Raw genomic sequence first — 12,919 nt, 5'->3', positions numbered from 1 at the left:
GCCTTGGGCCTCCCACAGCCCTCTCTCCTGGCCTCCCGGCCAGGCCACCTCACTGCCCACACGGCCACGGCGGCCTTCTCCAGGCGGGCGGTGGTGTGTTCTCACTTGTGAAGCGTCCCTGTCAGAAGCACTTAGTGTACAAATTAGCCGCGGCCTCCCGCCTCCCTCTGCACGGCTGTGGGCGCCGGGCTGACAGGGCCGAGGCTCCGGGCGCTCTCCCGCCTGCCCCGGGCGCCCACACAGCCCGCGTGCACCCCTGGCCGCCCGCCCACGACTGAGCAGGAGGGCTGTTCCTTGCCAACCAGCCAGGGGTCCTCCCGGGGCCCCCGACCCTGACCTGGCCAGGGAGAGGGGTGGGGGGACCGCAACAGGGCAGGGCATTCAGCAAGATCCCGGGGGTCCCAAGCTCAAGGCCCAGCACTTGGACCTACCCCAGAGTTGCAGGTCCAATGTTGAGAGCCTTGGGGGGGACCTAGAGCCGGCACAGAGGCTCGGCAACCCCCACCTGCCCCTCCTGTTGGCTGGCCTGCCACTCAGGCAGGGAAAATCATGTGTGACAGGCCCAGGAAGGCCGGGCCCGGGGGGCCGCGGAGCGACGCACACAGCTCCTCTTCCAACATATGGCTGCTGTCGGCCCCAGGCGCTGCTCGGCCGACGCCGGCTTGGGAGCGGGTGGGGGCTCCGGAGGCCCGAACCTCTCATCCCACCCGTCTGGCCACACTGCTCACTCAGAGATCGGAAAGGCCCCTGCCTTAGCTCACATGCCTCCCGTGACAGGGAGATCACTCCTGCTGGACCTCTTCCCTGTGCCTCCAGGGAGCGTCCAGGAGCCCCCCTCCCCCTTCCCGGCAGCACAGCCACCCCATGCCCTACCCCCAGGGGACCGAGGATCTAACATGTCTGGGGACTGATCTGGGGGTGGAGAGGGGTGTGTGGGGGTTTCCAGGAGAGGTAGCCCGCAGCTAGGGGCACAGGCAGGCTGGGGCTGCCGCCGGACCGTCCTCCACAGGCCCGGGGGAGCTGGAGCCAGAGGGCCTCTCCTGGGGACCCCGGGGCCAGAAGTTTCCTGGCTGGGCCAACTCCCTCAGGGTGGGCCCGCTCTGCTCCCCAATTCCTGGTCCCGTTGCAGTGGCCCCCTCATGGACTCTCCAAGAATTCCCCAGGCCTGGCACATGTCCCCTGTGGGCCACACTCTGCCCAGCCCTTGTTAAGCTTGCACTGGGGACCCCCAGACCCGCTCACAGCCCTGCCCACGTCACATCCCTGGCTCTGCTGCTCCCCTCACAACCCCGCCGTGAGCCTCCTGTGGCTCCCTAGTGCTTTTCGGGTCAGCAGCCACAGGCTAGCATCCGGGGCTCTCAGGTGTGACGCTGCCCCTTTTGGCCAAGCCCTGGGCCCACCCCTTTTAGCCAGGAGTCCCCGAGTTTCACCTCCAACGGGTGAGAAGGAAGAAGTACCAAGGATGATCCATGTTCTGGGATCAAGGGGCTCCTGCATGGTGCCACCCCTCTCAGGGACTCTGAGCCCCTGCCTGGGGGCTCCAGCTCCTAGATCTGTGTTCCCAGCACAGGCTGGCCCGGCCCCTATACCTGTCCTGGGGAGGGCTGTGTGCCGACACTGAGAGAGTCAGACAGGCCCGCCGTGGGCACTGCTCCACTGCCCCCTGCCTGGCCTGGCCCCGCTGTCCGTCCTGACTACTCGCCCCCCGCATGGATGTACCAGCATTAATAGAGGTGACAGGCGGACAGCCGTGGGCCAGCCAGGCAGAGGAGGTTAATGGCCAAGATGAGGCTCTGGCAGGGATCAGATGGAGGGGTTGTGGGTCCCCACGGCACCCTACGCCAGCCCCAGCTGAGGACGAGGCTGCTCCCCAGGCCCCCACTCGTGCCAGAAGCACCCAGAGACCAAGCCTCCTGTCACCCGCTCTGCAAATGAAGGGAACACGACAGGTGTCTCAGAGCTCAGGGCCACATGGATGACCAAGCCCCAAAGCCACAGGGGTCCCTGTCACTGCCTCAGGGGGCAGGAGCTATCTCTGCAGGCCCAAGCTCTTCCCAGCTCTTGCCCAGTGGGAGGTTTATGACCCACCCTCACTCCCCACTCCTGAATGGAAAGTGTGACAAGCCACGGGCACAAGGTGTGCCGGCGACAAGGGAGCAGACGTGCCCCAGCGAGAACACCTTGGGCAGAGGGCACGGGGGTGCGAGGGGCTGGCATCAACGTCCCTGCCTTGCCTGGCCGCAGGTGCTAGGGAAGGTCATATGTGCACCCGATGGGCCGGCTTGACTCACACTCCCACGCAGAGGTATTGGGTTGCAGCCACAGCTGGTCTCTAGGGACCACCCCTCTGCAGACCCCTCCCGGAAGCTCAGAAGTTCACAGGAATCATGCCCCTTAGGGCTGGGTTCCTCTGGAGGTGCCCCCACCCCTCCTCTTACTTCAGCTTCTGGAGAAGCCTGTCCATAGCGGTGGCCTCCACGGCTGGTCCCCAGGCATATCTTCCTGGGCCTCCTTGGTCACCTGGGTGTCACTGGCTGCCCTCTCTGCATGCCGGAACGAGGGCTTCCTGATCCACGTCCTTCCTTCCCCAACCAGCCCATCCCCTGTGCTGGCGGCTGTAGCCTCTCCCAGACCCTCAGAGGGGTCAGCCAGTGAGGTGTGGGGAAGCACAGAACTGTCCCGGGAACAAGTGGCCAAGGCCTGGGACACCCCCCCACCACACTGTCTCTGGGCGATCTGTGCCCCTGGCTCCCTTGGGGCCGTGCCTGTGCCTGTGATGAGGGGCCCAGGCCTGGCTGAGCACATCCAGGGGTCTGAGCACAGAAGGAACAGGCCTCCTGGCCTCCTCTCTCCACAGGGCTGCTGGCGTGACAGCCGCTCAAGCTGTCTCCCGGCCTAGGGCTGCCTGCACGGTCAGCTGGTCAGCTGGGCCAGGCCAGGCAGGCAGAGAGGAGAAGGCTGGCATGCCGTGCCGCCCAGCCCCCAGCCCTGCCCCTTGGACTCGGTGAGAAGTGGGTCCCCTCAGGTGGTGTCAGGGAAGGTGACACTAGGGCAGAAGGGAGACAGACCGCAGGACCCTATTTCCTACAGATGCCTGTCGTAGTTACCAGAGCCCCAGGAGACCCGCGCCGCCCTCCTGCATAGACAGGGAAACTGAGGTCAGGCTCCCGGGGTTCCGAGTCTGGATCCAGTGCTCTCCTCTGTCTGCCGCACTTGAGGGATAACACTCGGAGGCCCCTAGAGGACACTCCTTCCTTCCCCAAGGTGCTCCTGCCCCCCAGATTTAGCAGGGGATACCCCAGGAAACCTATACCTGCTTCTGTGCCCCCATGGCGCTGGCCTGCAGACCCCATCCTGAACGTGAAACGACACGGTCACACGTGTCCCCCAAACACAGGTGAGACTCCCTGAGAGAGACACAGTCCGGCCCTGCCCCAGCGAGTCTGCATTCACATCTGGTATGGGACCCGCCAGTCAGGTGAATTTCTACGAGGATTTGGCTGAGAAGTGGGACCCCTGACCGTTACGTTTTGGCAGCTTGGGGAGCAACGTGGCCTTTGGCATACTTTGGGAGCTGGGAGGGAAACAGGTCTGGCCGTGAGGACATTGGGGGCAGGGGTCTTAGGGTGGCTCCTGGATACCCAAGTCTTTCCCCCGCCCCCACTCTCACCCCGGGTCCTCCCGGGAGGGATGGCCAGCGAGGACCAGTCCTGCAAACGCAGAGGCAGGCCTGGGCACCCGTCAGTGTCGTGAGGAGTGATGTTTACAGAAAAGGGGAAGCAAGCCCATGGTGGCCGTCCCTTCCTGAGCCCGTAGCCATCAGGGGGCAGGGCAGGGGTTTACAGGGTGCAGACCCGTTCAGCCTCCTGCTCAGAGGAGAGGAAACATCTCTGGAGTCAAGGCTTGGCCAGGGACAGCTGGCGGGGAAGGGAGGGTTGCCGCACTGTCTGCTGCCCGGCTCGGGGCTCCAGCGCTCTCAGGGCTCAGCTCCCTCTCTGGGCTGGTCTGGGCTCCCATCCCATCCCTGGCCGGGCTGCAGCCCTCCCCAGGCTGGCTCCTGGCTCCCCCTGTCCCAGGGCTCAGCCTCCAGGCTTTGGCTCAGGAGGGCGGCTGTCAGGGGCCAGAGCCCTGCCCTGACGGATGAGTGCTGACGGCGCCTCTCCCCGCGCCCTCGGCCGCTGACACCCCGTCACGCCGCTGCGGGGACCCCGGGAGACCTGGCCGCCTCTGCGCACCCCCGCAGCAGCCCGCAGGCGACGGGGGCGGGGACGGTGCCAGGAGCCCCTCATTCGGCCGCACACCTGCGCCCGCACCGCCGGCTCCTCCACGCCGCTCCCCGTCCCTGCCGGTGTCACCGGCCACCGCTCGACCCAGGAGTGGCCGGCGCCGCGGAGCGAGGTGAGTGCGGCCAGCGGGAGACGCGGGCGGGGGCACCTGGGGCGGCCCCGGGGACGCCGCTCCCCGCGCTGGCGCGTCCCCTCCCGCGTGAGCCCGGGTCGGAGGTCGCGGCGCCCCCCGAGCCCGGCGCCGTAGCGCACGCGCGCCAGTCCCGCCGCCAACTTCGGAGGGTGCGAGTCGGCGTCGGGGGGCCGCGCGCGGTCGGCGGCGGAGGCTTCGGGGGGCTCGCTGCCGAGTGAGTGACTGCGGCCGGCGCGGGGGCCTCAGTTTCCCCTGCGGGAGTCGGTGTGACTGCCCAGAGGGCCTGAGCCGGGGGCGCGGGCGGGGCTGGGGCCGGAAGTTTCCGCCGCGTCCTCGGGGGACGCAGCCTTCGCGGGGCGCGCAGGTAGGGCGGGCGCGGGCGGCGGCGAGTCCCGCGAAGTTTGGGGGCCGCGCGGGGCCGGTTGGGCGCCAAGGGCGCGGGGGCGCGGGACGCCGGGAGTGTCCAGGCGCGGGGTGGGGGGGGGGTGGAGGAGGCGGCCCCAGTCCCCATGTCCCTCATTTCCGCGCGGCGGACCCCTGGGCGCAGCAGCCCCATCCCTGCAGGAGGGCGCCCTCCCTCCGGGGAGGGCAAGGAGGAGGGAGTTGGGGTGTCGACCTCAGCCAGGGAGGAGGCTGGCCACCGCCTCCCTACCAAGCCCTGTGGGGTGCTCCCCAAGTCTCGGGTGGGGATGGGTGGACTATATTCCCCCCAGTGGCTGGTGGTGGCTCCCGGCGCTGGGTGCCCCCTCTCCCACCCCGGGGTGGGGCCTCCCACTACTCCCCCGCCACCAGTTGTCTCCAGCTCAGGGGTCCGGGCCAGCACACTGGGGGTGTGGGCCACCGAGGAGCCCAGAGCACGCACCCAGTCACGGGTTGGGACACGTGTGCAAATGAATGTGCTTTTGGGTGTGTGTGGGTGCATGCTACTGTCCGCGGGTGTCTTCTGCTCGTGCACAAGCATGTGGGCGGGGGGGGGGGGGGGCGGTGCGGCCAGGGCCCCCTCCGGGGTCCCCGTGGGGTCAATAGCTGCCAAGACAGATCCTGGACAAGCCCCCCACCCCCAGGGGACAGATCTGAAGAGGGAGCATGGGCGGAGCCGCACCTCGGGAGTCCAGGGGCCTGGCGGGGAGGTGGGATGGGTGTCGGCACCAGGCGGCACAGCTGTGTGGCTCCCAGGGCTGGGTGATCGATGGCCCCAGCACAGCCGCCTCTGTCTCCCAAGCACATGTGCCCATTTGTCATCTGTGTCTCGAGGAGGGTTCGGAGGACAGGGATGGGCCCACCTCTGCACCCACCACCAAGTCCACGAGGGTCTGCTGCTCCTCGGGGAGCCCAGCTCCCTCCTCCCACCCTCTCACTTCTCTCAGAACCCCTCCCCTCCAAGATGTGGACGTGCAGACCACCCTGCCTCACCCTCCACACCCTGCTGGTTGCCATGCTGACCCCCCTCTGAAGGGCTCCTTCGGGTGGGCTGCCCTCTCCACCCCTCTGGCTGTCCCCACACCACGGGGTGCCCACCCTCTGTTTGGGGGCAGCGGACGTGACTGCCTGCTGTGTGCAGAGCCTGAAGGCTGGTGAGGAGGATGGCCTGTTCCCAGTGGCTGCCCGGCTGCCCCAGCCCTGCCCCGCTCAACCCACCGGCCGTCCCTGAACCCTGGGGGAAAGGGCGAGTGTATGTGTGTCCACACCTGTCAGAGTGTCTGTGACCGTGGGTGTCCTCAGATGTGTGCGTGTGTGTGTGTGTGTGTGTGTGTGTGTGCACACAATCGCCTGAGTGTGTCCAAGGGTCTACTCACACCCCGGCTCTGCTGTGAGTGCTTTCATGTGCGCAGCCACTGTGCCCACTCTGAGTGGTGTGTGAGCTCCACAGTGTGTGTGTGTGTGTGTGTGTGTGTGTGTGTGTGTGGCAGTGGGCGAGCTCCCAGGCCCCCTGCATTTTGGCGGCCGACTGACTCTGTTCCCAGTCGGCCCAGCCGTGCAGAGGCTGTGCCTCCGGGCGCCGGGTAAGGGCTCGTCTGGAGCCTGGTAACGCTTGTGTGCACACACCCGAAGCCGGTGTGCACACACTCACCGTGTGCCCCACGCAGGCGCGCACTGGGGCGGTGGATGGCCCAGGTGGTGGCCCAGATGGAGTGTGGAGCGGCTTCCGAGCGAGTGTGTGGGGCGTGGGGAGAGGAGGGTCTTGGCTGAGCTTGGCCGCTGCAGGCTCGGCCGCTGACCTGCCTGAAGCCACCCAGATGGAGCCAGGCTGAGCAGGTGGCTGGGCCGGGGGGCCATGCTGTGACGTCCACGCCCCCCAGCCTGGCCTGGCCCCACGTGAGGCCGACCCCCTCAGAGACCCGCGTTGTGCACCCAGCACCCTGCTGGAGCGGGAACACGCGTACATGCGCTCAGTGGTAGCAAGACTCTCGGAGCCTTCTGCCGGGGTCTCTTACCCAGGCAGCTTCCGTCTCCGGCTTCCCAGCGCGGAAGAGGCCTCCGGAGGGGAGCGAGGAGGGCTGGTGTCCCAGGAACGGGCCTCCTCATGCCTGGCTTCTGGTCACTCACCAGATGCCCAGCGGGTAGACGGGTAGACCGAGACCCAGGCGGGGGCGGACAGAATCATCCCTGAAACGGGCCTGCTGGAGGCTGATGGGCGTGGCGGGGGGTGGCGTGGAGACGAGAGCTGGGCCCACGGATGAGACACAGGATGCTTAGTTAACCTCAAATTTCCCATAAACAGCAGGGGTTCTTAGCGTACGTTCCAAATATCGGCTAGAACATACTTCTGCTACAAAAGCGTTTGCCGTTTACCCGGATTTAACTGGTGTCTTGCGTTTCTATCTGCCGCATCTGGTGCCCCTAGACGTGTGCGTGAAGCAGAACGGGAGGATGAGGGGGGCAGGCCAGGGAGGCAGGGCTGCGGGGCACAGGTGGGCAGAGGGGGGCGCGGAGCCGTCAGGGGCCGGCGCTGACCACAGCCCCCCTCCCCCCCCCCCCCCCCCCCCCCCCCCCCCCCCCGTGCACAGGTGGCCATGGGCCCGGGCCCCGCCCACTAGCAGGCCGCCGTCATGTCCCGAGAGGCAGGCTCGTGCCGCCTGGGCCCCGGGGCGCGGGCGCGGGCCCGCAAGCCCAAGAAGCCGCACTACATCCCGCGGCCCTGGGGCAAGCCCTACAACTACAAGTGCTTCCAGTGCCCCTTCACCTGCCTGGAGAAGTCGCACCTCTACAACCACATGAAGTACAGCCTCTGCAAGGACTCCCTCTCGCTGCTGCTCGACTCCCCGGAATGGGCGTGCCGTCGCCCCCCGGCCCCGCCCCGGCCCCGCGCGCCCACCCCCGACCGCCCCTCGGGCCCCACAGACACGGGCGGCCAGCCCCGAGGAGGAGGAGGAGGAGGAGGAGGAGGAGGAGGAGTGCGGCCCCCTGACGCTCCCCCTGCGCCCGACCCGGCCTCCCCAGTCCTCTCCCTGCGTCGCCACGTCGGGGGCCCTAAGCTGGGGGCGGAGGGGTCCCCTACGGCCCGGGATGCTCCGAAGGGTGTGGGCCTCGGCGGGCTCCTGGCTGAGTCCTGGAAGCCGGGGCCGGGCGGGGTTCCCGGGGCCCTGGCCGTGGTGGACGCGGCTGCAGCGGGCCCTGAGAGCGGGGTTCCCTGCTACCCCCCACCCGCCCCCAGTGAGTTCCCCGAGGCCCAGAGCCTCCACGTGTCCCTGCTGGGTGTCAACTGCCCTCTCGGGCCGGGTCTCTTCTCCTACCTGGGACCCTCCTTGGCCGCTGCGGCCCACATGCCCTTTCTGGCCTCGGCCAGCCCCCTGCTGCCGCCGGCTTCCACTTTCCCTTCCCCACAAGCCCCTGAGCGCCCTGCCCTGGTCCCCCGCCTATACTACCCCCTGCTCCTGGAGCATACCCTGGGGCTGCCAGCAGGCAAGGCTGCCCCTGCCAAGCCCCCAGCAGCCCCAAAGGGGCCCCCTGGGGCTCTGGCCCCGGGGCTGCTGAAAGTGCCGGTGCCTGGGCTGGGCAGGCCCTGGCCCCGAGGAGGAGCCCCTAGGGACTCAGGGCCGGAGGGGGAGCTGGAGCCGGCTGCCCAGAGTGACCCCAAGAGGAGGCTGCCCCTGGGAAGCAGTCTGGAGCCCCTGAGGGCCCCCTGTAGCGTGGTGAAGTTTGGTTCCCAGAGCAGGTAGGTGTCAGGGGCCCCTGGCCATGGGGTTTGGGAGCGGTGGGAGGCGAGCTGGCCAGGATGGCTGGGCCCCCTTCTGAGCTTAGTTGCCAGGAATGTGGGCTTCAGGCGACAGAGGGGAAACCAAGGCCACAGAGCCAGCCTCTCTATCCTTCAGGGGTCTCAAGGCCCTCAGCCAGGCTAAAAGGGGTTGGGGGGGGACCCAGGGGGAGTGTGGGGCAGGGACTGGGCACACTGAGGGGCACAGTGCAGCCTCTTGACCGGCTTCTACCCCCTAGCTTGCAGACTGGCCCGTCCGCGATGCTCTGGCCTGAGGACAAGGAGCCCAGCAACCCTGAGCCCCCAGGCCCCATGGCCCTCCTCCCCCAGCAGCCCCTGGACCTAGTGCCAGGTGGCCCCGGGCACGTGGGTGAGGACCTCACCCGGGCCCTGGGTGACTATGCCAGGGTGGAGCAGCGCCTGGGGCAGTTGGCGCCTGCCGGGGGCCTGGCCCCTCGGCCTCTGCGGGAGCAGCTGGGCAAGATTCGCCAGGAGCTGCTCACCATCCACCAGGCCCTGGAGCGGGCTGTTCGGCCGCCGGACGCACCCCTCGACCTCTCTGTGAAACGGGTGCCCACCAAGGGGCTCAAGGGGCCTGTAGGGCCCTGGGGGCAGCGGGAGCTGGGCCCCACGCTCGCCCAGGGGGCCCCCGAGCCACCCAGCATGCTGGGCCCTGCACCAGCTGAGCCTTTCTCTGGCCACACCACCAAGTGCGAGGCTGACTCCAGTGTCCCACCCCCGGGCCTCCCCCTTCAGGCCCCGGAGGACCCTGTCATTCCTGGTAGCAGTTGGGGTGCCCGAGGTGGGCCTGTGGGCTCCTGGCCCCCTGAGGCTGTCCCTAGCATTCAGAGCCCCCCTGGTGCTGAGGTCTGACCACAGCTTCTGTGTTAGCTCTGCTCTTAACAGACAGGCACTCCTCTCCAACCCCGTGTCCGCTGCCTGGCCCCCCACCTGCCCCAGCCCCAGAGGCGTGGCCTAGAGCCTGTCCAGCATGCCTGTGGACTGACCTGCCATGGCTGTCGCCTGTCTATGAGGGCATGAGGGACAGTGGAGGGTCATAGCTACGTACTGATCACAATCGTGGACGTTAAAATAGAAACTATCTTCACACACCCTGTCTGGGCCTCCTTCTTCCCCTGCCTCACCAGCATCACCACTGGGACACTCTCTGACATGGAAATGTCCCCGGCCTCAGCTTCTGAGGTGGCCAGTGTCCTGGGCTATCTTGCTGGGTATTTACCTTCAGGCGCTGACCTGCTTCCTGTAGGCTGGGCCCTCCCTGGGAGAGCCAGAGTCTGGAAAACGAATGGGGCGGGGGCGGGGGGGGGCTTTCCATCCAAGGCGGGTAAAGCAGGCAGAGGTGGGGAGGCCCGTGTGCATGGTCTTGGGGCCAGTCAAGCCTGTGTTTCAGCACGTTGGTAGTGGACAGGAACCCCTGGGCCTGCCTCCAGCCCTCGTGTCTGGCAGGGCAGCCCTAATGTCAGATCCATGCTGGAGGCGGCCCCCTCTGTGGTTACACGGTGCACCCACATTCTGTGGCCCAGGGCTGCTTGCCCAGCGTGGCCTTTGTTGGCCCCCCGCCAGCCCCTGCAGCCACGATAGGCATCGGTGGCCTTCACAGTTCACTGCTTCCCTCCCTGCACGGCCACACTTGGCCTTTCCCACAGGCGGGGGCAGGGGGAAGACAGGGAGGGGTGCCCGGGGGGACCCTTGGGCCCCGCTAATCACTTCTCTCCTGGGAGCTGGCCATACCTCCGTGCCCACCCAGGAGTGGCCCCAGGGAGGACGGGTCCTGCCTGTGCCTGGTTCCCCAAGCTGGGCCGGCCGGGCTGGGGCCAGTCGGAGCAGGACCTATGGCTGCCCCATTAATTGTGCAGGGCAGCAGATAGCATCGGCTGCCCACCCCACCTCGGGGCATTAAGAGGCCAAGTCCAGAGCTGGGGTGTGAGTCAGCCAGGTGGGAAGTGCGGCAAGCCACAGACAGGGGCTGACCCCCCACCTTCCAGGGGCTTCCTGGATGGGCTGCAGGGTCTGTGGGCTGAGTTGGGAGTCGTCCGGAGACCTGCCCCTCCTTGGCCCCCTGTTGGCACCCCCGTGTGCCTACTGCACCCAGATTTCTCATCACCCCCCAGGCAGACCTGAACTTAGGAGCATCAGCCCAGTTTCACAGGCGTAGAAGCAGGATCAGAGAGACAGGACCCAACCCTGCCAGTTTTGGGGGGGCAGGATGAACACCCTGGAGGTTCCCCACCCCTGACTCTGGTGAGAGACGCATTCAGCATGGGACGAGTGCAGCCCTTTCCCCGAAGTCCTAACCCTGCGGTCGTACCCGGGGGATAGCGCTCTAGGCTGCCTCACACGCATGTGCCCTCTGAGCAGCAAACCCACGAATTACATTACGGCGGGTTTGGGAGGGCTGTGCGGGCCTCCCTGAAGGTGGGGGGGGGTGGTGGCTGGGCTGACCGCGAGTGGCATCCAGACCAGGTGGGGGCAGTGGGAAGAATGTCCCAGAAGCCGGTACAAAGTCCCCGAGGCAGGAATGCGGCAGCACTGGGGCGCCTCTAGGGGTTTAGCAGCTGAGTGGCGGCTCCACAGAGCTTTCTTGGGCCACTGCTCAAACATGTTCTTGGCCAGAGTCCCACCTGCCCCTCCCACCTGCCCATGCCAGCTCATCAAGGCGGCCCCTCCCTCAGACTCCAGTTTCTAACAACAGAGGCTGTTGCTGCCGGAGCAGGGCCCAGGGCGACTAGCCCCAGGTAGGAGACCCCCACCCAGCCTCTCTGGGTGGGAGCAGGCAGAGAGGCCCAGGAAAGGCCCCCTGCCTAATCCTTCAGGGGTCGGAAGTTTCCAGGGGCTTTGTGGGGACAATGGGCAGACCCTTGGGCTGCCTCCAGGAAGAGTCATTTTCCCTGCCTGAGGGAAGGCAGGGTTCCCTGGGCAGATGAGTTTGAGAAACACCCCACCCCCACCCCCACCTCCACCTCAGGACCTCCCAAGGCCCGTGAGCTCATTCGGGCCTTCACAGGCCTGTGTCTCCCAGAATTGTGTCTCAGGGGCCATGTCTGGTGAAACGGGACCCAGACACATGGCTGGCTGCTGGGCTTGCGGACTGTGCCAGCACTCGGGATCTGGTGGAACTGGGTTTGAATCCAGCTCCCCACCCCCATGCCTCAGTTTCCTCGTGTGTAAAACAGGAGAATGCCAGCACGGAAGGGAGCAGGGGAATAGGGGTAGCCTCTGCTTGGCCCACAGTGGGTATTTCTCTTGCAGCCCCACGCGCGGCCCAGCTGCAGGAACTCAGCTCAGAGGGGCCGAACTGTGATCTCTGCCCACCACCTCTCTGTCCTCTGGCCTCCTGGGCCTCCCCGCCCAGCTGCTCCCAAGCTGGACCCACCTAGAGACCCCACTCACTCCCGGCAGCCCCGGCTGCTGGGACAGATCCCAGTGCCGGCAGGGGCTGTGGGAGGACCCCGGGGTCTGCACTGCTCCCCGGATGGCCTGCTCTTCCTGACGGCCGGGGCTGCACCCTGCGTCCACGTGATGGACCTCGAGGGACGCTCCATCTGCCACCTGCCCTGCCATCTGCCGGGGACTGGGGCCTTCGTGCCGGAGGACGTTGCTGTGACGGCCGCTGGGCTTGTGGTGGTCAGCGACCTCGTCCGTGGGGCTGTCCACGCACTTCAGCACGCCGCCCGAGCCCCCCTGGGCCGCTGGGTCACTGTGGGCACCCACCTGGCCCCCCGGGGACTGGCTGTGGATGCCGCTGGCCGCCTTCTGGTGACAGACTATGTGCTTGGGGCTGTCCACAGCTTCACACTGGGCCCTGCCTTGCAGCCACTGGCCCCAGCCTCCATGCTGGGTCTGGAGGGCCCGTGCTGGGTGGGCCCAGGGCCTGACGGGGGCCTCGCCGTGAGCGAAGAGTTTGGGGATGTGTGGCTGTTCGGCAGTGCCTGCCAGCCCCTGGGCTCCCTGGGGGTTCGGAAAGGGCATGCTTTTGGGAACCCAGCAGGCGTGTGCACCGATGTGGAGGGCAGTGTCATTGTGGCAGATGAGCAAGGGCGCCGCGTGACCCTCTTTCCTCGGGCCAGGGAGCCCGTCTGCCTGGTGTCTGAGGGGCTGGGGCGGCCCCTGGGTGTGGCCTGTGCCCCTCAGGGCCAGCTCGTGGTGGCAGACGCAGGGGACAGCTACATCAAGGTGTACCAGTACCACTCGGAGCCAGCCTGACCCGTGGACTCAGATGGGAGCAGCACCTCGCTGCATGTGGGCCCAGCCCCCAGGGCCCTGGACCACTACGGGAGGGACATT

The 12,919-nt window shown here is 67.3% G+C and overlaps 2 protein-coding genes across 2 annotated transcripts; both read left to right on the top strand.

Moving 5' to 3' along the window:
- The first annotated feature begins 7,469 nt into the window (after positions 1-7,469).
- On the top strand, positions 7,470-9,487 carry PRR35 (proline rich 35). The gene is made up of 2 exons (XM_047837543.1): positions 7,470-8,575; positions 8,854-9,487. Exons 1-2 carry the CDS (start codon positions 7,470-7,472, stop codon positions 9,485-9,487), a joined length of 1,740 nt encoding a protein of 579 aa, XP_047693499.1.
- Positions 9,488-11,314: 1,827 nt separating this feature from the next.
- NHLRC4 (NHL repeat containing 4) lies at positions 11,315-12,847 on the top strand. Its single transcript, XM_047838995.1, has 2 exons — positions 11,315-11,370; positions 11,885-12,847. Exon 2 carries the CDS (start codon positions 12,155-12,157, stop codon positions 12,836-12,838), a length of 684 nt encoding a protein of 227 aa, XP_047694951.1. The 5' UTR covers positions 11,315-11,370; positions 11,885-12,154; the 3' UTR covers positions 12,839-12,847.
- Positions 12,848-12,919: the final 72 nt, after the last annotated feature.

The sequence above is a fragment of the Prionailurus viverrinus genome, chromosome E3, assembly GCF_022837055.1.
Source record: "Prionailurus viverrinus isolate Anna chromosome E3, UM_Priviv_1.0, whole genome shotgun sequence".
Taxonomy (NCBI): Eukaryota; Metazoa; Chordata; class Mammalia; order Carnivora; family Felidae; genus Prionailurus; species Prionailurus viverrinus.
This window is presented reverse-complemented; position numbering and strand designations above follow the sequence as displayed.

Coding starts and splice junctions, on each gene's coding strand:
- PRR35 (XM_047837543.1), top strand. CDS start 7,470: ATGTCCCGAGAGGCAGGCTCGTGCCGCCTGGGCCCCGGGGCGCGGGCG. Junction 8,576..8,853: donor AAGTTTGGTTCCCAGAGCAG/GTAGGTGTCAGG, acceptor TCTACCCCCTAG/CTTGCAGACTGGCCCGTCCG.
- NHLRC4 (XM_047838995.1), top strand. CDS start 12,155: ATGGACCTCGAGGGACGCTCCATCTGCCACCTGCCCTGCCATCTGCCG.